At 43.8% G+C, this 26,129-nt stretch overlaps 1 protein-coding gene across 2 annotated transcripts in view; it reads right to left on the minus strand.

Annotated features, from left to right (window-relative positions):
- The window catches only part of LOC125467216 (DNA-binding protein RFX7-like), a 77,916-nt gene that overhangs the window by 42,093 nt on the left and 9,694 nt on the right, over positions 1-26,129 (minus strand). For both annotated transcript variants that reach the window (XM_059639200.1, XM_059639199.1), the window contains exons 2-3: positions 11,737-11,770; positions 837-919 (exon numbers count right to left, since the gene is read on the minus strand). In XM_059639200.1, the coding sequence (XP_059495183.1) occupies positions 837-919; positions 11,737-11,770 (117 nt within the window). The remainder of the gene's footprint in view (positions 1-836; positions 920-11,736; positions 11,771-26,129) is intronic.

Here is a 26,129-nt window from a genome sequence, read left to right on the forward strand (position 1 = left end):
GCCTACATATCCACCATGATTTTGGATGTCATGTTGTTCACCAGGTGAAAATACACATCTCCCATTATTACGGTTCCTACAAAACTGAAATCATGATAGGTGGCCAATTCCTAGCTAATCAATATCACACTCAAGTGGTTGTTTCAGCTGCGAATGATCAAGGCAGCTTTGCATCGGATTTAAATTCTCTTCCTTTTCTGTGGCAGCAAGTTTGAGATTGGTAACATTGTGGAGTGAATCCTGTCACAGTGTACTGATGCTGCTTGGCCTGCTGTGCTCATCCAGCTCTACACTTTGTTATCACAGTGTACCAATAGTGTTTCAAACTTTGGTTCTGTTCTGAAAGCCCTTGTCATCCTGAAAGTTGGCCTTTTAACACAATGCTAAACATTTCCACAACCCAGCTTTATCAGAATCAACTTGAAACAATTTCAGAACAAAGTGTCTCTCATAATAAAGGGCTACTATAGTCCTCAAAGGTTAAGTATATTTACTTAAAGCTCCCAAGAATATATGATAGCATGATAAATATATTTCGCTAAATTTAATAATCCTGTGGTGCTTTTCCAACATGTTTGGAACCCTTTAATATTCATTTGCCAAAATAAATTAGCAATACTTTACTCCCATCTTTTATTTAGGTCATGACTTCCACAATTCACATGGACACCATTTTATAATACTTAATGGGTTTCTCCTCCACAAAAAGTTTAATTCACTTGATTGCCAAAACGTCAGAGCATTTGTCGCTGCACGTTTTCAACAAGTTGCCATTTATAATCAGAGTTCCTTGAAACTCCAAATAAAGAGCAACAGAATATGAATGATGGTTTTACCTTTTGATTCCATTACTAGGACCAGAAGGCAACTGAAGGTAGAGGTAGAGTTTTTCTAGATCTGTAAACTTCATCACTTCTTGCTGAAACCAAAAATAAAAAAAGTTAATAAAAGTACAATACTTTTTAGCAAGTAAATCAAAAACACAGTAGACAAGAGTTAAAACAAATGCACGGAAATTTCCACTTTTGAAACAAGACTTCCAAATTGACCGTGGTACTAAGTTAAATAGAGATCTCACCGAGTACATCCCAATAAGGAAATACCCAGCAAAGTCTGAGAACAGTGGTTTGCAAGTATGGTTTTTCCTTGCTTTTTGAATAGGCAAATATAGTAGGCTTTCAAAAGGACTCTCATGCATGGTACATTAGTTAAGATTATCCTTGCTTGAGGCATATGTAGAGGTTCAGGTTTCAATCCACAGTACAAGCTATTTGCGAAACCTATCTTCCGACTATATGAATAAGCTAAAATTGTTGGAAGTAGAAACCTTACCACATTCTACAGAGTGCATCCATGGTCTCCAACAGACATATCATAACTGACCAGTTGATCACAGACTCTCCGACTGTCCATCTCAGTCTCAGTCCATCATACACTGTGTTAACGTACATGCACAGCTCAGAGGTTAATTGTTATGCAGCTACATGTCTTCAATTTCCATAAGCACTGCCACACTCAATGCTCAGAGGCATGCACAAGCCAAAGAAAAATTGTGGAGAATGCAGCATCGAGCCACATCCAATATTAGAGTGACAGAAGCCAGGGCAATACCCCTGGAAACAAACTGCCTCCACACTTGAAAGAGGTCAGCAATATTTCAAAGCTCCAGAGGTGCGAATCTAGAGGCCAACCTATAACAGGGTCAGTGGCAGAATGATGTCACAAAACATAAGGTGAACAAATGCAGGGAAAAGCAGCTTCCAGATCCATGGTTAGAAATGATTCGTTTTAAGTACTGAATTTATGTTTGCGTTCAACAAATTTTAAAACTGGGTTAAAAATGCCTAAACACTTGGTTGTTTGTCATATTTGGCACACATTTCTAACCTAAGTTGTGCTCTCCATCGAAGGAGAGTAGCTAATGCTACCTTCATTTTTAAACTTAGATTAAAAATATACTCCTGGTTAAATGAAACCGAAAACGTACACCTTTCAGGCAGAACAGGAAAACAAATTTCTGTTTACAACTATAAAAGAATGTTTGCCTTGTCTGCAATGTAAGTGTACCAATAAGTAAAAAGGGAAATTTGGAACAACAACAAAATGATGCAAAATAAATCAAGGACAGTTTTCCCTTGAAGAGCTCTGGACAAACTTGATGAGCTTTGAGATTTTTTTGTGAAACCAGCAGCTAAAGGCAAAGCCTGCAATGAAACATCATTTCGCATTTGCTATTTCTGGCAAAATATACAAAACACTTTCACAGATGGTCAAGTAAGTAAAGGAGGCATTGCTGTGGCAGTTGACTCTTTATTCAATTACTAAAAATAAACGATAAATGATCACAGCAATCTTGAGCTGGTCACTGGATGCTTCCCCAATAGTAAAATGAGTAGAATCTTTGTATAAAGATGCATTTTAGCAACCATAGCAGTACCATGCAAGTCTGTGAATGATTCACGCTGCAGTTCAATCAATGGTTCTTAAAAGTCATGCTCGTAAAAACAAATTAACTAAAAAGACAATATTCTCACCCTTCTGACCCTTCAGAAAGAACAAGGAGTGAAGATATTTACAATAAATTCAAAGGCACATGCTTGAGATAAACACTGAATCAAGAAAATAATTTCCATCAGACCTGACAGTGCACCAGCTATGCTTGATATAAATGTGGGCTTTGGCGCATTTTGCAGAAATCCTGATTTCCCTTCGATTATCACTGTAATAATCCACCAGTCAGCAATAAAATTTGTACTTTGCTCAAGTAACAAAAACTGTTAAAATTTTAAAATCAATTTGAGCAAGACCCCTTCAGCATACTCATTGAAATTCTAACTCAAAGAAGGGGATTAAATTAATCTCCCAAATTGATGTGATTGAGGGGATTAACAATCAAGGGAAATCTTGCAAAAATTTTCAATCTGATGTCTGAAGTTGTCACTTTGCTTCAATCAAGAATTGCATGAGTAATGAGCTGTCAGACAATACATGGTTCCTTGACTTCAGAGTCCTTACAGGCATAATATCTAAACTCCAGGGAAAGGACTTGGTACATACGATCAGTGCTGCAAACGCATTCAAACTGACTGCAGTCTTCCCAAATAAAGAATTAAATCTTGCAATACGTCCTAATTCTGGAGAAAATGCTGAAAAAAAAAATCACCGAAGAAAATCACCCAGAAAACTTCTGCCCACACCTGTGGAATTCAACAGACAGGTTCAGGAATTAGATTAATGGAACAAATCATATACGAGTCCCAAGTCCATTCCTTCAAGTCGACATCGTGGATTGCCTAGCAAATTCCATCCGGTGTTTTATTTACAAAGAAGTGGAATTGATAGAGATAATTATTAGTTAGGGATAGTGGTTTTTGGGGACTCACCAGAAAAAATGCCCTCTTCTATTATCCTCTGCTAAAAGTGAAGCCTTATTTTGGCTTCATTTGCCCACTGCTACTCTGTTCTCCCAAATGAAAAGTAGTCAAGTTCACATATTGCACACGCATTACCGATAACCTATTTGATTAACCTGAAACAACTGGCAGTCTCAAACTATAGCCCAGACTTGAAGGCACTGGCAGATATTATGTAATCATAGGTGTCACACAGACTTGGTAAGTAAAGGATAAAATGAATAATTATACTTATACACATCTGGTTTTAGATTAACATAGCACTAAAAATAAATAGTAAATTCTACATTTTTCAGGAGTAGATCATTGGAAGCACTCAAATTCAGAAAGTGACATTCTGCTTAAGAGAAGGTCAGAGACCACTTTGAAATGTTTCCAAGTTTAAAAACCTCAATCATAGATCACAATAATTTCCAGCTTGGGAGCTTATTCAGCTCCTTATGGAAGACAGGAGAGTAACAGCAATTTGTTTCCCACGCCCACCCACTCACTGTTTAATTAGAACATGAATAGAATGAGGAAAATATTCGAGGGAAACACTCAAGATATCTACGTTAGACAATTTCAGATCCAAAAACGCACTTGACAGAAAATTAGCTGAACACATTTAATACACCAAATTTCACTACGGACACAAAACTTCAATACAAGTTAGCAATATTGTTGAAACCCTACTCAATGCAAAGCCACACAATCTTGAACACAAAGTACAGCTTTGACAGCAACGCTGAACACCACTATATCCGAATTAACTTCAGGAAAAAAAAAATGAAAATTCTATGGCTTTGTAAATTCCCCTTATTTTGAAACCCAATGGCCTATCATTCTGCAGAATCTCCAAATCAGTTACACAATTATGGTATTGAATATAGACCACTTCGCACATGATAACAAGGTACAGGAATAGGCCATTCAACATTTGAAGGCTGCTTTGCCATTTACTAAGATTGTAACAGATTCGAGTGTAACCTGACATCCACATTCCTGTCTATCAGGGAACTTTTACCCTTCGACTACCAAAAATCTATCCATCTCGGCCATAAAAAGTATTCAAAAAGTTTCCTTTCACTGTCTTTTCATAGGGAGAGTTCCAAAAACTTAGATATGAGACAAAAATAGTTCTCCCACAAAAGGAGACTTCCTCCCCGCATGTATCCAGGCAGGACCTCTCAGGATCATGTCTGTTTCAATTAATTTGCCTCTTACATGCACGGAAAGCATGGTATATTTTTGTAACGAGCTTACTTAACTAGCCAAACTAAACACACACAGTACTGACTTGCTTTAAATTCTACAAGGTGTCCAGATAGAGAAAGATAACCAGGAGGGGGTGGTGATAGAGGAGCTGAGATCACTGGTAAGAAACAAGCCAAAAGAAGAGGCTGCAGGCAAAGTGATCCTGCACGCTGACTCCATCTAAGTAGGGAGATTCCCTGAAGAGCTCAGAAGGAGCTACAGGCTTGCCACTGTGTCAGTCTTTGAAATGCGATCTTGGTATGTGATATTTCACCACTGGGAAGTGAGCAGGTATCCAGGTATTCCAAACAGGAGGTATTGAAGTAAGTTCAGAAGCAGGATCTTCAAGAGTGAAGAATGAAAATCGTTCCGGAGGATGACTGAGCATTAACAAGGTTGCTGGGACTCTTGGTGATTTCTCCCATTCATAGGGTGGCTTGCAAATGTAAGGGACTGACCTCAGTCACATCCACTAGTTTGACTGCATTCTCATTATTAACTCATACTGACCTCAAATTCACTTTGTATATTAGAATACAAGACAGAAACGCTACACTCTATACACAAGTCAAAAAAGTAATAAAGTTTGTTCGTTCAAGCCTGTATAATCTTGTGCTTTAATATTGCAGTAAGGATTTGGGAACTCCAAACTTCATCTAAAGGAGAGAAAAAGGATTTGGTCCCTCACTAAATCATAACAAAACTTAGGGGTTGGTCAGAGGTTGTAACACAAGTATTTTAAAAAAGCCAGCATTACTAAAAATGGAAGGTGAATCCAATTTAAAATTAATCAAATTACTTAAAACTTTCTCATATTAACTAATCTGATATTGTTACGACTAAAAGGGCCCAATCAATATATCTGCAATGACAATAGACTTGAACTCATTCACTTCATTCATTCTTCTGAACTTATCCGACCACTTCAATCATCTGTATCCTTTTTGATGACAAGTCACTCGAAACAATGTCTGCACAGCACTTCGTTCATCCTTCTCAGTTTCTATTTAACATATCTATGTATTCAGGGTCATTAAAGATACAGTAGCAACTCCCACTCGAAGCATTTCCAAATAAGCGCAGTTTTTTATTTGATCTTCTGCATTTGATTTTTTTTTCCAAGCCATGTTAGAGAGAGACTATTTGGCCCAGCATGTTGAATGTGCCTACCTTCATTTCTACCACAATCCTTGCAATTTATTTTTACAAGTATTAGCCAATTCTCTTTCTAAATTTAGGACCGAATTTGCTTCCACTATTATTTCTACCACCTGTAAAATAAATGCAGGCAACAAGCAGATCCACCCTCAAAGTCCCCAAATCACCTGGAAAATCCACTGTCACTGGCGAAGAGAAAAGGAGGCCCTGTAAATACAGCAGAATGCCAGGAAAAGTTGAGGGGCTGCTCCTCCAATCATAAGCTAGTTCTGTTGATGCCTTAGAGGAAGAATCTGTGAATTGAGGACAAACTATGAGCTAGTGAAGTGACCGCAGTGTGGGAGTCACTGGAGGCCACCTTTAAACAAGGCCAGGATTGGGCCTACAATTAGTAAAGGTCAGGCTTGGAGGCCACTTTTATCTGACGCCAAGAAGTCTGTCAGCCAGGTACAAGGTGAGATATTAGCCAGGGTGGGCAGAAGGAGAGGAGGCAACTGCAAGAGGGTTGTGGGGCAAGAAGGGGGTTGCAAAACAGTTATGGGGCAGAAGGAACCTGTAAGAGGGCTTCAAGAGGAGCTGTGGTAGGAAAAAAGGGTCTACCATGAGGAGAAGGTGGTTTGAAACCTAACAACACAAGAATTATTATCTGCTGGGTTCCAAGGAAACATTAAATCATCAAGATAATCCCTCGAAAATGGACATGAAACCTCTAGATTAAAGGCTGCCTATGTTCAGGAGAAACCAGGAAAGAATTTAATGGATCCTACTGTAATGAACAGTCCTAATTGGTCAAGTTAATTTGAAGCTCAATATCTGATATGCAGTAAAAAGGATAGTAACTGCCTTATTCAAGGATCTTGATCAAATTGGGTTAATGGGCTGAAAAACGGCAGATGGGGTTCAATCTGGATAAATGCAAGGCAATGCATTTTGATACAATAAACAAGGGGGTAGGGCTTACACAACTAATGCTAGGGCTTTGATTAGTTCTGTAGAACAGAAGGACCTAGACGTTCAGGTACATAATTCTTTGATGTCTGTGCCACATATAGACAGGGTGGTTAAAAAGGCATTTGGCACATTTGCCTTCATTGCTCAATCCTTTGTGTATAGGAGTTGGGACATTATGTTGAGGGTGTACAGGACATTAGTGAGGCCTCGTCTAGAATACTGTGTCCAGTTCTGGTTGCCCAATTATAGGAAGGAAAAGGTTCAAAAGAGATTTATCAGGATTTTGCTGCGTATGGAAGGTTTGGGTTATAAAGAAAGGCTAAATATGCTGGGACTGTTTTCCACTGGAGCACAGGACGTTGAGAGGTGACCTGATAGAAGTTTATAAAATAATGAGAGCTACAGAGAGATGATAGTAGATGCCTTTTCCCTAAGATGGGGAATTTCAAGATTAGAGGACACACTTTTAAGGTGAGAGGAGAGAAATTTTAAAAAAGATACAAGGCAATTTTAAAAAAAAACAGAGGGTGGTTCTTTTGTTTCAGCTACAAACCAATGCATAGAATTAATTGAAGAATCTAGGATTGGTTATTCAAGATAACAAAGTGTGGAGCTGGACGAACACAGCAGGCCAAGCACCATCTAAGAAGCACAAAAGCTGATGTTTCGGGCCTAGACCCTTCATCAGAGAGGGGGATGGGGAGAGGGCTCTGGAATAAATAGGGAGAGAGGGGTAGGCGGACCGAAGATGGAGAGAAAAGAAGATAGGTGGAGAGGAGAATATAGATGGGGAGGTGGGGAGGTAGGGAGGGGATAGATCAGTCCAGGGAAGATGGACAGGTCAAGGAGGCGGGATGAGGTTGGTAGGTAGGAAATGGAGGTGTGGCTTGAGGTGGGAGGAAGGGATAGGTGAGAGGAAGAACAGGTTAGGGAGGCAGGGACAGGCTGGGCTGGTTTTGGGATGCAGTGGGGGGAGGGGACAAGCTGGGCTGGCCCCCCAAAACCAGCCCAGCTCGTCCCCTCCCCCCACTGCATCCCAAAACCAGCCCAGCCTGTCCCTGCCTCCCTAACCTGTTCTTCCTCTCACCTATCCCTTCCTCCCACCTCAAGCCACACCTCCATTTCCTACCTACCAACCTCATCCCACCTCCTTGACCTGTCCCCTCCCTACCTCCCCACCTATATTCTCCTCTCCACCTATCTTCTTTTCTCTCCATCTTCAGTCCGCCTACCCCTCTCTCCCTATTTATTCCAGAACCCTCTCCCCATCCCCCTCTCTGATGAAGGGTCTAGGCCCGAAACATCAGCTTTTGTGCTTCTGAGATGCTGCTTGGCCTGTGTTCGTCCAGCTCCACACTTTGTTATCTTGGATTCCCCAGCATCTGTAGTTCCCATTATTTTTGGTTATTCAAGATGTCTGGTTAGGGACCACTGGGGTAAATTTTCAGCGTCCTTGTAGGTTTTAATTTTATTGTATTGTGAATACAGAGGTAGAAAGGCTGATTTGGTTCTGATATCTTTCTGTCTGACATAAAAGATTAAACTTCAGAATGTTCCAAGCAAAGCTTAGAACAATCAACAAACTAAGTTTAATGGAAGAGAAAATGCTTGAAACACATGCAGCATGAGGAGAGAGAGAGACGGTTGGAATTTCAAGTTGATATCCTTTCATCAAATCAAACAAGCTTACCCAACACACACTGCAATTCCATGCACCAGATATTGTCTTACAGCAAGTTTCCCCATTCTGGACACAAGAACCCAAGTTTGCTTCCATTCCCAGGAGTAGTCTTCTCTACACATACTTTGCTGATATCTTCAAGCTCCACATGTGCGCATAGTGACTGAATGCCTGGTTCAGCATCCTTGCATGTTGTCCAGAGCTCGCAAATGCCACTTTTTATATTCATGAGTTAGGCCTCAGCCTCTCCCGATAAGTCCCTTTGTCCTCTCCAGTGGAGTCACTGATCATAACCCCATCTCACTTATGCTACTTTGAAATTCTTTGGGCCTCCATTCAGAAGTGAAAATAGTTTTTTTGGAGACCTATGTACATTGAAGATTTCAAATATAAATGACACAAGGTGTCAAAAGACAGGAGACTGGGAGTGTAATTAGTGGGATTGTAAGGGAAGAAAACAGTGAAGTCGAAAACAAAATACAAACATATAACAGGAAGGAGGTGGTAAACATAATGAGAAAGGCAATGCAGAATGGTTGACAGGGCAGGTTAAAAATAATAAAACACAAAATGCTGATAGAAAAAGTGCAGGGCTGCATTTAGCATGATGCTTAAGATGGCAATTGTAATTTACACGTAAATTACACGAGATTATAGAAACATCAACCGTTTGTTCTCTTGATCACATTTCAATCATGGATGGCCAATACTACAGTGCAAAGCATGAATATTTAGGCAAGTGTGCTAATGCACAATATACATTAGTGACTCAGAACAACATAGCCATAATAACGATCAACAGTTTAACGTCCTGTCATTACTAAACAGGGAGACATAAACTAGGACCTCAATTTCCCATGTTGGAAATGGAGTTTTGACAGAGTATCTTTTAGCCTTTACCAATGTTGTAAAGTGTAAATTACAATATCTCGCACAGTGTGCTGCATTGCAGCATTATAAAGCAAGCAAACTTTATCTACTTGACAACTCTACAGCCTTCTAGAATCAATATCAAGTTCATCAATTTTAGGGTTTGAGGCATTTTCTCGATGTCGTTGCCCCAGCCCCCACACAGCAGGTCTTGTTATCACATGGTCTGTTATTACACACAAACCATTGTTGGTCACTAATTGCCCCTATGAGTAACTATTCAATCTCCCAGGCTAATCATTATTCTCTCAGTTGTCTGTCCAACTGTTCTTCTTTCTTTGGGCTCTATTTCCACCTATCTTTTACGAATCACCCACTCCCCCACCCTATCCTTCAGCATAAAAACCAACTTTTTTCTAGCCACCATCAGTTCTAAGAAAGGGGCACTGGACCTGAAATGTTAACTCATTTCTCTCCATAGGTGAGTTTTACCGGCATTTTTGGTTTTTGTTTCTGATTTCCAACAGTTCTTTCAATTTTTATACAAACAGTACACCCTTTTTAAAGATTTTGTTGGTCCAACAGTTTTCAGTAACAGGAAATATCAAAAAAAAATCCAATGATTAGAATACCTAATCGCAAATAGCCAGCATGGGGAACTACTCACCAACTAGAATGCACATAAGCAATGTCACAAAATATTACACAACCTTTTTTCTAGATGACATCACAATGCTATAAATTACTATATTTCATTTTCTCCTATGCAAAACAGCCACCCCCAAAAAGTGTCCTTGTCAGCTTCCAGAATTCTATACATGTTGCTCCAAATGACCTTATTTCAGTTAGTTTTCTCTTTCAAGTTCCATACAATGCTCGAGTCAAAAACGGAACTATGCAGTTATGATTCCAAAATCTCAGTCAGGTCCTATGAAGGAATAAATGAATAGTGCTTTTCCAGGATCAGTTGGAAAGCTGATGATAACACACATCCTTTTTCAGGGTGAAACAGTGGCATTCATTTGAAAAACTTACTGAAACCTAAATCAGTTAAGTACGTGTGTGGATGATTAATACTAGCTAGGAAACTTCCAGATTTGCTCTTCAATCACTGTGGAGTTGTGAAAAATTCAAATGGGAATTTAAACCTTAAAAAAAATCAAACAGTAGCACGATGATCTGGAATGCATTGCTTGAAACTGTGGTGGAAGCAAATTCAGTGGTAACTGCCAACATGGAGTTCACTAATACGAAGGAAAAACTGTATGGAAGCAAATTCAGTGGTAACTGCCAACATCGAGTTCACTAATACGAAGGAAAAACTGTATGACTTGCATTTGCTCTCTCTTTCATAACCCCGTAAAGGCACAACAGGCCAAATGACACCCTATAATTCATTGCTCTCTTGAAACTAACATTACATAGAGAATTGCAAGAACAGAGAATCAGGTTTGGCTATAGTGGCTAAAGCAGTCAAATGGCTTGCCAACATTCACTACTCCTATGAATAGTAATCACTTAGAAGAGGTACCAGAAGGTGGTCAGCAAACATGAAATTGCAACACAAACATCAGGTGAGAAGAGAAAAGCTGACTAAATTGACAGGCAGAAGAAAAAAGTACTGCAGCATGATTCTAAAAAGTCAATAACAGACAAACTTAACAGTTCACATAGCAAACAGTCAACCAAAATTTCTCAGAAAAGGGTCAAAACTGAATGGTGTTCAACGAAAGGAAGTTATGTTTCGTCTTGGAATTTTCCTGGAGGAGGGTGGGCAAGACAGAATGAGAAGTGGGGTATTTTTAGTTTGTACATGAATATTCAGAATGTAGGAGTGAATGGTGAACATATCTGGATTTACCTGGGGCTCAACATGACATTTTTTTCATCTGATGCATGCAATATTAGATATTACTCAGGACAGATCTTCATAGGCAGACAATTCAGTGCAGCACAGAGAAAGTGCTGTATGGTTGCAAATAATAAACTGAAATCTTATCTATCCATGCAATGGTTTGTACTGATTTTAAAGAGCCCAATGCATTACCCTAAAGAGCAAGACAATGTCATAGGAGTTTTGATCAATCATCTTCCCTGCAGCATCATAATTAGCCAATCAATTACTTCATCTGTTCATGGGATCTTGTAGGCAAAATTACTAATGTGTTGCCATTCAAATGATGCAATACATTAAATAATTGAATATACTTAAAGTATTCTGGATTGATCTGGAGAGATGAAATGTTATATATTTGTTCTCATTTTTCATTATAGAAATAGCTTGTACCAACAACATGCAAAGTTTCCTCTTGATATTATTGTAGCTGCACACTTACAACCAAGAAATGCTGTATTCAAAAGGTGAATATTTACAGTTATGTAAAATATTAATTCAAAGAGACATGGTTCACCAAGTCTAACACTCACCAAAATGCAGTCCACTTTTGATTGTACAGTTTTGCTGTGGAGAAAAAAAAATTCATTAATAACAGATTGCAATTGCAGCTAACATTTGGAAAATGACCAAATATGTTACAATGTTGAATTTATGACCTTTACAGAAGAAAATACAAATTTACAGTGGTGTATTCATTTTTGCTCCCCTGAAGAGCTGAAACATTTTGACTAATGTGGTGCCAGTTTTAAAATATCAGCTCATGATGCTGTTCTCACGAGGCATATTACCAGAAGAATTGTATGACTGTACATTTGAAGAAAATGTCAGAGAGATCCTGAGGTTTCATGAGTTTTGTGTTTACTTTTTAAATACAATGTACAATTTTGTGAAAAAGTTTAAGCTGCTTATCTACTTTAAAATTATCCCTAAATACTTATTTGAAGCACTACTCCATTAGATGTAAGAAAATATATTTATGAATAAATACAAAGTAACTTTATGCAAATTATCAGATAGCAAAGATGCAATATCTATTTATTCTTGTGGTCATAATCTGAGCTGCTCAGATCATCATTTTCTGATTAAATTATTTTCTAGGCGTTATACTATCATCCAATATTATTAAAACAAGCATTACAATCAACATCAACATTCCAGACCAAGAAGGATCAAATCTTGTTCACTAAGGCAAATAATAGGCAGGAAGTTATTCAGCTCACAATGCTGTTATAACTCAAATCTTACTTTCCTCTCCAGTTCTGGAAGGAGTTATGATTCTGCACATATGCTTCCAACTTTCCTTATGAATCCCTTCAATCTAGTTTCCAATTTGCCTGTAGTAGCAAGATTACTTGGCCAAAATCATTTTCGTTCTTTCCTTATAAACAGCTGGCAGGTGGTCAAACAAAGTCATGAATCATTGAAACTCAATATAAATTTATGCTGTGTGACACTGTTCATAAATGAAGAAAGGGGTTTGGACCACAGTGATGAAATATGTTCTATTTTCCTAACAGCAAGGAGCAGGAGTAGGCCTTTCAAACTCCCACGCCTGCTCCACCACTCAATGTGATTATGGCTGATATCATTTCTGCATCAACTCCACTTTCCTACTTGCTTCCCACAACTTTTCAACCCAGTACTAATATAAATTCTCTCCTCCTTAAATCAAGTCAGTATCTGGTATTTAACACACTCCAGAGTAGTGAATTCCACAGATTCACCACCTTTTGAAGGAGCAATTCCTCCTCACCGGTTTTAAATTTGCTAGCTCTTATTCTAAAAAGCATGACCCCTCGTTCTAGATTGCCCCACAAGAGGAAACATCCTCTACTGATTTTTGTCAATACCCGATAATACATACCTCGACTAGATCTCCTCTCATTCTTCTAAAGTCCAGAGATTACAAGCCCTACCTACTTTAAAAAAAGCAAGTAACTGTGAATGCTGGAAATCAGAAATAAAAATGGAAATTGCTTGACAAATACAGTAGGTCTGGCAGTATTTGTGGAGAAAATGCAGAGTTTTGGGTCCAGTGACCTGTCTTCAGAACTAAGATCTCAAACTGCCATTAAATTTCCTATATTCAAGAGAATACAATCTAAGTTTATGGAACTGTCCCTACATTTTAAACTTTTAAGCCATGGTAGCGTACTGAGATACTTGTGCTGTGTTGCCAAGGTCAACATATATAGCCTGAGATTTGGGACACAAACTGAATGTTGTACAACAGATATGGTCTAGGAACATTCCATACAAATAAAACAGCACTTTACTTTGTGTTCTACCTCCAAAGGTAAAGGCTAACATTCCAAAAGACACTTTGATGACTCTTTCTACCTACAGGTTAGCTTTTAATAATTTACGTATGTTTGCTTCTCACTATTAATAGTTGCCTTTCACAGAACCAAAACATATAACCTCACACTTACTATACGTAACTCCTATATAACGGTGTGTAACTTTCCACTCCCAACTACTCAATGTATTTTACAATGTAAAACTTGTCATCTGTAAATTTGAAGGCAGAACTGCGTGTATCTTCATTCAAATTGTTTGCACAACGCAAATCTGTTACCTCAGAATATCCGAGAAGCATCTGGCACAACCCTACCATCAAACAATCTTTCCTTTATCTCTGATAATAACAAGGTGTAGAGCTGGATGAGCACAGCAGGCCAAACAGCATCATAGGACCTGCAAAGCTGACGTTTCGGGCCTTGACCGCAACGATGCTACCCAAAGGTTGCAGGAACAGCAACTCGTATTCCGCTAGGGAACTCTGCAGCCTAATGGTATCAATGTGGACTTCACAAGCTACGATAAATCTCCCCTTCCCCCACCGCATCCCAAAACCAGCCCAGCTCGTCCCTGCCTCCCTAACCTGTCCTTCCACCTGTCCCCTCCTCTCATCTCAAGCGCCACCCCCCTCTCCTACCTACTAACCTCATCCTACCCCCTTGACCTGTCCGTCCTCCCTGGTCTAACCCACCTCCTCCCTACCTACACTCCCTTTTATTGGCGCCATCCCAGCCTCTTTGACTGGTCTGTCTCCTCTCCACCTATCTTCTCCTCTATCCATCTCCCCCTCTCTCCCTATTTATTTCAGAACCTCTCTCCTCTCCCCCATTTCTCAAGAAGGGTCTAGGCCCGAAACGTCAGCTTTCCAGCTCCTCTGATGCTGCTTGGCCTGCTGTGTTCAGCTCTATCTTGTTATCTCAGATTCTCCAGCATCTGCAGTTCCTACTACCTCTTTCCTTTATCTCTGCTCCGTTCGCCATTTCCCTCCAAATCAATATTGAATAACAACTGCCTGTCCCACTAAAAATGCCTTAGAAGAGATAAGGAATGAAAGTGGATCAAGGAAATACTGTTTCATCAAAGTTTTGTTACAAATTTTACAGTATATTTTACAATTGCAGACTTGGGTCTGGATATTTTTACATATTGGAACAGAAGGCATGTTCTTGTAAACATCCCACAACCACACAAAAGAAGACAAGGTGCAACAAATGTACTGTTACAATCAAAGGTAATGTTACAATCAAAGGATGTCACAAGACTAAGAACATTTCATGAAATAACATAATGAAGCATGGAGTCAGACTGAAGTTTTCATCTGATTCAGATTGAAAATTAGAGAAGACAAAACCATATTTGCTGATTTTTATTGCAAGTTCATGTTTATATTTAAAACAGGTAATTATTAAAAAAGATGCATTTATCAGCCCAACATTATGTGGGAACAATTACAATTTCAAGACAAATGAACACCAACAAAAATTGGAAATCCCAGCTCCAGTGAATATTTTCACAACTCAGTATTTCAGCACAGGAAGAGCCCTCTCTATATATCTGTGCCAACCATGATGCTCTTCTAAACTAATCCCATCTTTACTTTTTAATCAATATGCTTTTCCAATCCAGTGGGACAGCAGAGGGTTCGAAGCTAGGTCTTTTGCTGTTCATAATTCACATTTTAGACTTGAAAGTAGGAGGTTTGATCAGCAAACTCATAAATGACATGAAAATTGGTGGTGTTGTAAATAGGGAGAGGATGTATGGGAGATGTATGGATGGGTTTTTTGGGGCGGGGGTAGAGCAATATCATACACATGGGCACACCAACATCTGCCAGTTGCCCTCCAAGCTACACACCATTCAGACTTGGATCTCTATCACTGTTCCGTCACTGTCACTGATTCAATACCTTGAAACTCCCTCCCTAACTGCACTCAAGGTGTATCAACATCAGGTGGACCACTGTTGTTCAAACAGCAGCCCACTACTAGTTTTGAAGGAGAAATTTAGGATGAGCAAAAATGCTGGCTTTATAAATGATACTCAAATGCCATGAAAGAGTAACCAACTGCTTCATGTGGATCAAAATGGATCTGGCAGTAAATGGCCTCACTAGTTGATCACCATATTCTTTCCAAGTCTGTGTTCAGTAGGCTTATGGCAGTATTGATTACAGCAATAACAGGGAAAGGATGAGGGTGAAAAAGAGAGCTTGTTTTAATGGATACCATGACAAAGAAGATGAGGCAAGTTTGGTTCACTATCAACTTACAATTCTTCATTTCAACATTACATTTCGCCTGTACACATTTGAAGCATACTCCAACTGAACCAAATATTTCATGTAGTTAATACACTGAATAAAAATGTGAAAATATCTATTCTGTAAGATGCGAACACCTTATCATACAAAATACTGAACAAAATTAAAATAGCAGTATTTTCATTAGAGGGTAAAAGGCTTCCAGAAAATAAGCCAGCTTTCATTTCTATACTGCCTTTTACATCCTCAGGATATCCAACAGTGCATTTGAACTACTGGATTACTTTTGAAGTGCAGCCAGTATGTAGACAAACCTGGTATTTAACTCATCTACATAATAACTCTCAAGAAACAGCAGTAAATGAATTAACTAATGAATGCAACGGTCAGTTGAGGGGACATATCTCTGCCATACTGCTACCTGCGTCTTATTTCACATGTACAACCCTCCAATGAAGCTTTTCCTTTTTTGAAAGATGTTCCATAACTAAAGAAAATAACACTCAATTAAGACAGCTTCATTCTCAGTACAGAGCATCAGACTAATCCACAAACATCTGGCTCTGAAAATACTGCTTTCATTTTAACAAATTCCACCAGCCGTTCAGATCATACACAAATTTGAAAATAATGTCAACTTGTCCACACCCAATGTTAATGGATTATTTTCTTTTTCAAAAATTCAGAATTGCATCTTCACCAAAAAAACGAATCAGAGATCTACCTTGGACCACAGCCTGTGTGTATCAAATTTCATTGAAACACACCCATCAGGTTTTGGGATACATCCTTTCCAGACAAACAAAATCAAAAATAGTGCTTCAGCCAATATTCAGTGGCTGACAACACGATCAAATAATCTGTTTTGGAAATGTTATGCTGGCCAGAAAACCATGAGAATTGATGATTTCTCTGAATAGCACTGAAGTATCTTCTAAATCCAGTGAAGAACTTTTCATTGCTTGTAATGCTGCATCCAAAAATGCATCATCTGTACAGATTGAAGCATGGTACAATAATGGCACTCAAATTTACAGTTTTTGAACTCTGAAGGGAAAGTGCTTTCCATGAGTCAAGCTCTTGCTGCCCAAAAGTTAGCACTGCCATCTCTGAATCAGGTCTTGGCTCAAGGCCATTTCCAGAATCTCAAATATATTATTTAGGCCAATACATTAGTCTAGAACTGAGGGAATGCTGCAAAGACAAAAGTAAAGCTTTTCAGGCAAATACTAAAACAAAGTCCTCTCCAGCGGACATAAAAGTACTATTACGTTGCTGAAATACAAGGGACATTACTCCAGTATCCTGGTTAACATTCAGCACTCAGCCAATATCTAACCTGGACGATAGTTATCTAAATCACTGTTCATGGGAACTCTGCATGCACCCAAGATATCCTGAGGTCGTGAAAGGCATTGCACAAATGCAAGTTTTTTTGTTTTTATTGAAAACAATTTGCAAATTGCAAGGACCAAAATCATGGCATTGCTTCCTTTTAATTCCAACCCAAGAAACTTTCTCTTGGTATAAAGCTGTTGGAAAACTAAGTTAATTGCAAAATAAAATGAAATTACAAGCAAAATGTAAGCCCTGGAGTAGGCTACTTGATTGTGCCAAATGGAAAAAATGAAGCAAGGATCAGACAGCTCAAAACTGTGTATCAATAGGGCACTAAGTTATCAGCACAACCATATTCCACAACAAATGAGCAAAATCCGGTGCTAGAATATTGTGCCATTATCTCACCGACCCTGTCAAGAGATGCATTGGACAGAATGCCAGAAGCAGCATTATGAGCACATGAAAATGAGGCATCAGGTGCTATTACAACACAAGACTAACAGCAGAAACAGTATGCAATAGCCAACGCAATGCCAATACATCAGATCAAAGCTCCGTAGCCCTGTATTATCCAGTGGTGAATGGTGATAGACCAACTAACAGGCAGATTCAGCTCAAAGAATATGGATTCCCTCAAAGATGGAGCAGCCCAGCAGGTGAATACAAGAGGCAACACTAAAGCAGATATCTCCAGCCAGAATTGCCAAAGCATTGACCTCAGAAGCCAGCTTTCAGTCAATTATATTCACTCCACGCTATGACAACAATGTTGGGGCACAACAGATTCCCAAAACATTCCAATGAAGCACAGAACACTGTGCTGAATAACCAGCTGTGACTCTATTCAAGCTGCTCCAGTCTAGGTACAGCACTGACAGGGCACTGTTTAATTATTCACTCAAATGGCCACCTTCGGTGCTGGAAAAGTTGTGATCCTGGCCGTCAACATGACAGAACAAATCCTACCTGGCCAATTACTAAGCCATTTATCTATGTTCAATTAGCAAAGTGATGGGTGGAATTGCTGGCGATTGCCTGTGTGGAGTTTGCAGATTCTCCCGCTGTCTGCGTGGGTTTCCTCCGGGTGCTCCAGTTTCCTCCCACAGTCCAAAAATGTGCAGGCTAGGTGGATCAGCCATGCTAAATTGCCCATAGTGTTCAGGCGTGTGCGAGTTATAGGGGGATGGGGATAGGTCTGGGTGGGATGCTTCAAGGGGCGTTGTGGACTTGTTGGGCCAAAGGGCCTGTTTCCACACTGTAGATAATCTTATCTAATACTCAACAATGGCAAATTTGGATTTTAGCAGGCACACTTCACGAGACCTCATTACAGCCCTGGTCCAAAATGAATCAAAGCAGAATTCCAGAGGCCAAGTTGACACCAACTGTCCTTGACATCAAGGTAACATGTATCTAAGCACATCATCAAGGAGCCTTAAAAATATTGAAGTAATAGGGAACCTGAGAGGAAGCTCCCCATAGAGAGTCACAGATCTAGAGCACAGAAAACAGCTCTAACAACCACCTAACTATTCCACTTCCACTTTCCAAAGTTGGTTCATAGCTTGGTATGTCTTGGCACTGCCAGAGTAACTCTAATGATGTCTCAAATGATGAGGGTTTCTCTGGATGGGAGATTGCTCGCCGAGCTGGAAGGTTAGTTTTCAGACGTTTCGTCACTTTTTTTTATTTGAAAAAAATATACTTATTCATAAGATGTACAAAAAATAAAACATATTTATACATGTACTTAGGCATGCAAGCCGCTCCGGGTTACCCGGGGGTACGTACACCAACTGAAGTAAAAAAACAAAGAAGAAAAAAAACAAAACAAAGAAAATACCCCGGCAGTCATCTGCCCGCACAGTCCCAGTTGGGCCCCTGACCAGTTGGGGAAGGCGCCGGCTGGGCCCAGTTACCAGATAGCACCCTTTTTTCTCTTCTGGACAAAGGGTTTCATACGGTGGTCTTTCCCCACCGTGCCTTGGCAGCGGCTGCCCCAAGCTTTAGCGCGTCCCTCAGCACGTAGTCCTGGTCTTTGGAGTGCGCCAGTCTGCAACACTCAGTCGGGGTCAGTTCTTTCAGCTGGCAGACCAAAGAGTGTCTTTCACCGCACTGATGGTCCTCCAGGCGCAGTTGATGTTGGTCTCGGTGTGCGTCCCGGGAAACAGCCCATACAGCACGGAGTCCCGCGTCACGGAGCTGCTCGGGACGAACCTCGACAAATACCACTGCATCCCCCTCCAGACCTCCTGCGCATAGGCACGCTCCAGAAGGAGGTGATCGACAGTCTCATCCCCCCGTGCAGCCGCCTCGAGGGCAGCGTGCGGTGGCGCAGAGATTCCGGGCATGCATAAAGGATCTCACTGGCAGAGCCCCTCTCACCCCGAGCCAAGCAACGTCCCTGTGCTTGTTTGAAAGTTCTGGCGATGAGGCATTCTGCCAAACGACTTTGGCAGTCTGCGTGGGGAACCACATGATGGGATCCACCCTCTCCTTTTCCCGAAGGGTCTCGAGGATACTACGTGCTGCGTACTGCGGCCACTGCCTGATGGACTTGTGGTCAAAGAGGTTTCCTTTCAAAAATTTCTCCACGAAGGACAGGTGGTACAGAACGGTCCAACTACCAGGAGCATTCCGCGGCAACGAGGCCAGGCCCATCCTTCGCAACACCGGGGACAGGTAGAACCTCAGTAAGTAGTGACACTTGGTATTTGCGTACTGAGGATCTACACACAGCTTGATGCAGCCGCACACAAAAGTAGCCGTCAGGGTGAGGGTGGCGTTCGGTACGCCCTTTCCCCCATTTCCCAGGTCTTTGTACATGGTGTCCCTGCGGACCCGGGCCATCCTCGACCCCCAAATGAAGTGGAAGATGGCCCGGGTGACCGCAGCGGCGCAGGTCCAGGGAATAGGCCAGGCCTGCGCCACACACAACAGTATCGAAAGCCCCTCGCACCTGGCAACCAGGTTCTTACCCGCGATGGAGGGGGATCGGAGCGTCCACCTGCCCAGCTTCTGCTTCAATTTGGTGATACGCTCCTCCCAAGTCTTAGTGCATGCCCCAGCTCCACCAAATCAAACACCCAGCACCTTCAGGTAGTCTGTTCTGACTGTGAAGGGGATGAACGAGCGGTCGTCCCAGTTCCCGAAGAACATGCCCTCGCTCTTACCCCTATTGACTTTGGCACCCGAGGCCAGTTCAAACTGGCCGCAGATGTCCAATAGTCTACTCACCGACCGACGATCGGTGCAGAAGACGGCAACATCATCCATGTACAGGGACGTCTTGACCTGAAGGCCTCCACTGCCTGGGATAGTCACGCCCTTCAGGCTCACGTCCTTCCTGATGGGATGCGGCGAAGGGCTCCACACAGCACACGAACAAGACAGGAGAGAGCGGGCAGCCCTGCCTGACTCCAGATCTGACAGGAAAACTGTCCGATTCCCACCCGTTGATCGAGACTGCGCTAACAATGTTGGTGTAGAGCAGCCGGATCCAATTGCGGATGCCCTCCCCGAACCCCAATTTGGAGAGGACGTCCCTCATGTAAGCATGAGAGACCCTGTCGAAGGCCTTCTCCTGGTCCAGGCTGACGAGGCAGGTGTCCACCCGCCTGTCCTGCACGTAGGCGATCGTATCCCTGATGAGCGCGAGGCTCTCAGCGATCTTCCTGCCCGGCACAGCACAGGTTTGGTCAGGGTGAATCACCAACTCCAGGACAGACCTGACCCGGTTGGCTATGACCTTGGCCAGGATTTTGTAGTCCATGTTCAATAGTGAAATGGGACGCCAATTCTTAATTTCTTCCCTCTCCCCCTTCCTCTTGTAAATGAGGGTGATGATGCCCTTCCTCATGGACTTGCACATTTCCCCTGCCCAAAGCGCACAATCATACACCTCCAGCAGGTCCTGGCCGACTAGGTCCCACAGAGCGGAATACAGCTCAACCGGTAAGCCGTCGCTCCCGGGAGTCCTATTCCTCTCCAAGGTCTTGAGGGCTCTGGTCAGCTCGTCCAGGGATATCGGCCCTTCCAGCCACTCCCTCGTGCCGTCGTCTAAGACCTCCGTGATAGACAACAGGAACGACTCGGAGGCCGTGCTGTCCATGGGCTTCGTGTCGTACAGTCCGGCATAGAAGAATCTGCTGATCCTCAAAATGTCGGGCCGAGACGACGTCACCGAGCCGTCGTCCTCCTTCAGCCGGCCAAGCACAGAGCTCTCTTTGTGCACCTTCTGAAAGAAACGCGAGCACGTCTCGTCGTGCTCCACAGAGCCCTGGAACGGAAGATTATCCTGGAGGCCTCCGCGGCAAAGAGCGAGGCTTGCTGGCCCCTCACCTCGCGGAGGTCCTCTGTGACATTGATCCCCATCAACCGCAGAAGGAGCAGGTTCTGCACCCTTTTCTGGAGTCGCGACAGCTTTCCCCGCCTCTCTCTCGCCTTCCGAACACCCTTGAGGACAAAGAACCTCTTGATGTTCTCCTTCACCGTCTCCCACCAGTTGCCCGGAGACTCAAAAAGAGGAGTTTCACGCTTCCCCAACCGGCGTACTCCCTCTTAAGCTCCTCTGGGGTCAACAGAGTCGTGTTGAGCTTCCACGTCCCCTTGCCAGCCGGCTGGTCGTCCTGTAAGTGACAGTCCGCCAGCAGGAGGCAGTGGTCAGTGGTCAGAGAAGAACACCGGCTCGATGCCGGTGGACCTGACCGAGAACGCCCGTGATACAAACAGGAAGTCTATCCTTGAGCGAATAGACCCGTCTGGCCGCGACCAGGTGTACCTCCGCTGCGCTCCGTCTGCAGGGGTGCTGAAGACGTCGAGCAGCTTGGCGTCCTTCACCGTGCCCATCAGGAATCTGGACGTGATGTCCAGTTGACTCCCCCTACCCGCTGTCCCCACGCCGGATCTTCCATCTGCAGCGATGATGCAGATGAAGTCTCCGCCTAGGATGACCGGCCTGGACATAGCCAGCAGGGCTGGAAGCCAACCGCTCACTCCGTACCGCTGGGGCGTACACATTGATCAGCCTCAGGGGAGCATTCCTGTAGGTGACGTCAGCCACTAGGAGGCGCCCCCCCACCACCACCTCCTGAACTTGAGAGATGGTGAAGTCGCGCCCCCGCAGCAGAATAGCCAGGCCCGAGGAGCGACAGTCGTTACCCCCCGACCAGATCGAAGGCCCACAGATCCAGGCGCTGGACCATTTCCCGTACCTGCCGAGGTGCAGTATCCCGCACTCCTGCAGAAACAGGAGGTCCGCCTTGATGGTGGTCAGGTAGGCAAACGTCGATACACATCTTGCAGTGGACTTGACACTGCACACATTAATGCTCGCAACTCGTACCCCCATTGTGGGCAGTGACTGCAGTACCCTCCCCAAGTCCAAGGTCCAGCCCCTCCATCTGTCCCTTCATGCCCATTGCCCGGGCTAACTGCTGATCGCTCTCCGGGCTCAGGAAACCGTCTGTGCTGCCTTCCGGGTGGCATCCCCGCCGTCGGGGGTACGGAGGCAGGAGAGTCCGGCTCTGGGTCAGGCTGGGGACGCGCTGTTTCCTCCTTCCCGCCTGGAAGTTCCGGGGGGCCCTCCAGTGCCCCAGCGGCACGTGACTGGGTGTCGGAGGGAGCCTCAGGACGCCTCCCGTCACCTGGAAGCGTGGTGCTGCTTTCCTTCTCCCTCGAGATCTTTAACTTCTGCTTCGGGCGGGCCCTCTCCGAATCCCCCTCGTCAGAGGAGCTCTTATCCCCCCCCCACCCCCGTAGCTGCCTCTTCCCGCCCGATGGTTGCGGTTCCTGGGCCCGCCAACACACCTTCCTCTTCCTCCTCGTTTTCCAGACTGTCGTCCACTCCCCTGCGTCGCCTGTCACCGCCTCCATCGACTTGAGGTTGTCCGGGGGGGGGGGGGGTGGAGCCTGCAGGGGCGCTTTGCTGGCCTCGGGCCCATCCTGCGGGGTTGGGCCCTCCTGCATGTTAGTGGGCTCCTTGCTGGGGCCTGGTGCCTTCCTCTCGGGGGGGGGCCTGGCTGGCCCCGCATTGCCCCTGCCGGCGACCTGGGCGTAGGTGGTCCCCCGCTGCAGGCATGCCCTGTAGAGGTGGCCCGCTTCCCCGCAAAGGTTGCAGCTTTTCTCTTGTGGGCAATCCTTTGCAAGGTGTCCCTCCTCCCTGCAGATGGTGGCTTTGCAGTAGGCCGCCACATGACCTGACCTACCACAGGCATGGCAGACTTTAGGTTGCCCTTGCTCCCGCCGATCACGAAGCTGGACGGTGAGTGTACGATGTTCCCGTCCGCGCCCATCCTCAGCGTCACCTTGACCTGCCTCTTACTGGTCCAGATGCCAAAGGGGTCCATGATGTCAGTTAGGTCCCCTTCCACCTTCACGTACCTTCCAAGGAAGGTCAAGACATCAACTGCTGGCACATGCGGGTTGTACATGTGCACATTCACCGTACGGCTCCTCTGTGCTGGCATCACAAACAGCGGGACAGCGGTCAATACAGAGAGGGGGCCCTCACCTCCTTTCTCCTTGAAAACCTCCAGGAAGCACTCGCAAAGCTTGGCACTTCTGAAGGTCACATCGTAAAAACCTCCTCCAGGAAAATCCTGCAGGCAGTAAATGTCCGCAGCAGCAAAACCGCAGCAGTCCAACAGGACCCTCTTCACGAAGAAGGTGCGGTCCACAGGTGCACCTTCATCCACCTTCTTTACAGAAACACAGATGGTGTTCCGGACCCCCTGACCTGGGGCACGAGCACTTGCCGCAGCCATCGTTGCAGGTTGGCTGCTCCCCTGAACCAGCGTTAGGCCGAAGCCAGCATTAAGATCCACTGGTTGCAAGGGTGCACAGCCAACCCGACGTCTTCCTTTCACCTCCAACACAGCACTCTCCTCCTCTTGGTCCACAAGAGAGTGGGTCTTTATTTTGTTCCAGATGTAAGCTGATTCACTGAGCTTGAAGGTTAGTTTTCAGATGTTTCGTCACCATTCTAGGTAACATCAACAGTGAGCCTCCGATGAAGCGCTGGTGTTATGTCCCGCTTTCTATTTATCTGTTTCGGTTTCCTTGGGTTGGTGATGTCATTTCCTGTTCTTTTTCTCAGAGGGTGGTAGATTGATTTGGAGCCAATCTACCACCCTCTGAGAAAAAGAACAGGAAATGACATCACCAACCCAAGGAAACCTAAACAGATAAATAGAAAGCAGGACATAACACCAGCGCTTCACTGGAGGCTCACTGATGATGTTACCTAGAATGGTGACGAAACATCTGAAAACTAACCTTCCAGCTCAGTGAGCAATCTCACATTCAGAAACTCAACCTGAGCTACAAATCTTCTCAAAACTCGATGAGGGTTTCTGCCTCTACCACCCTTTCAGGCAGTGAGTTCCAGATTCCCACCAACCTCCAAGTGGAAAGGAATTTCATCACGTCCCTCCTAAATTGTTTGCCCCTTACCATAACCAATGTTAGAGGAGGCAATGGCAGAGTGGTATTATCACTAGACTGTTAATCCAGTGACGGAGTATTATCAGGGGGACCCAGGTTTGAATCCTACCATAGCAGATGGTGGAGAGATAATGGGGACTGCAGATGCTGGAGAATCCAAGAGAACAAAGCGTGGGGCTGGATGAACAAAGCAGGCCAAGCAGCATCTTAGGAACACAAATGCTGACGTTTTGGGCCTAGACCCTTCATCAGAAAAGGGGGATGGGGAGAGGATTCTGAAATAAATAGGGAGAGAAGGGGAGGCAGACTGAAGATGGATAGAGGAGAAGGTAGGTAGAGAGGAGAGCATGAGTGGAGAGGTAGGGAGGGGATAGGTCAGTCTGGGGAGGACGGACAGGTCAAGGGGGCGGGATGAGGTTATAGGTAGGAAATGGAGGTGCGGCTTGAGGTGGGAGGAGGGGGATAGGTGAGAGGAAGAACAGGTTAGGGAGGCGGGGACGAGCTGGGCTGGTTTTGGGATGCAGTGGGGAGGGGAGATTTTGAAGCTGGTGAAATCCACTTGGGAACCCTGCAGCCCAACGGTATCAAAAGTGGAATATGAGCTGCTGTTCCTGCAACCTACAGGTGGCATCATTACGGCACTGCAGGAGGCCCAGGATGGACATGTTGCCTAAGGAATGGGAGGAGGAGTTGAAATGGTTCCTGACTGGGAGGTGCAGTTGTTTATTGTGAACCGAGCGTAGGTGTTCTGCAAAGCGGTCCCCAAGCATCCGCTTGGTTTCCCCAATGTAGAGGAAGACACACCATGTACAGTGGATGCAGTATACCATATTAACGGATGTGCAGATGAACATCTGCTCCATGTGGAAAGTCATCTTGGAGCCTGGGATGGGGGTGAGGGAAGTGGTGTGGGGTTAGGTGTAGCATTTGCTGTGGTTGCAGGGGAAAGTGCCGGGTGTGGTGGGGTTGGAGGGGAGTGTGGAGCGGACAAGGGAGTCACCGAGAGAGTGGTCTCTCGGGAAGGCAGGCAAGGGTGGGCAGATGGTGGAATTTGATTTCAATAAAACTCTGGAATTAAGAATTTAATGATGACAATGAAACTATTGCCAATTGTCAGGGAAAAATCCATCTGGTTTCTTTAGGGAAGGAAACTGCCATCTTCACCTAGACTGGCCTACATGTGACTCAAGACCCACAGCAATGTGGTTGACTCTTAACTGTTATCTGGGTAATTAGGGATGGGCAATAAATGTTGGCCTAGTCAGTGATGTCCTTTTGCTGCAAATGATTAAAGCAAAAAAGAGAAAAAAAGACCTTTAGTCATATATCCCTCCACCAAGAAAACATTCATTTCAGTCTACTCTATTTGTGTCCCTCAGAATTTTACACATTTCAACCACATGCTGCACTCAATCTCCTCTGTTTCAAGAGAAACAACTCCAGTCTATCCAATCTCTCGTGTGGCAATGATAACATTTACAGAGTTTTAACAAGTTCCATTTTATGTTCATTGACAATTAGCATCACAGAAATCCTTGATTACAATCAACCAGAAACTTAACTGGACCAGCTACA

This window comes from Stegostoma tigrinum, chromosome 33 (assembly GCF_030684315.1).
Source record: "Stegostoma tigrinum isolate sSteTig4 chromosome 33, sSteTig4.hap1, whole genome shotgun sequence".
Classification (NCBI taxonomy): domain Eukaryota; kingdom Metazoa; phylum Chordata; class Chondrichthyes; order Orectolobiformes; family Stegostomatidae; genus Stegostoma; species Stegostoma tigrinum.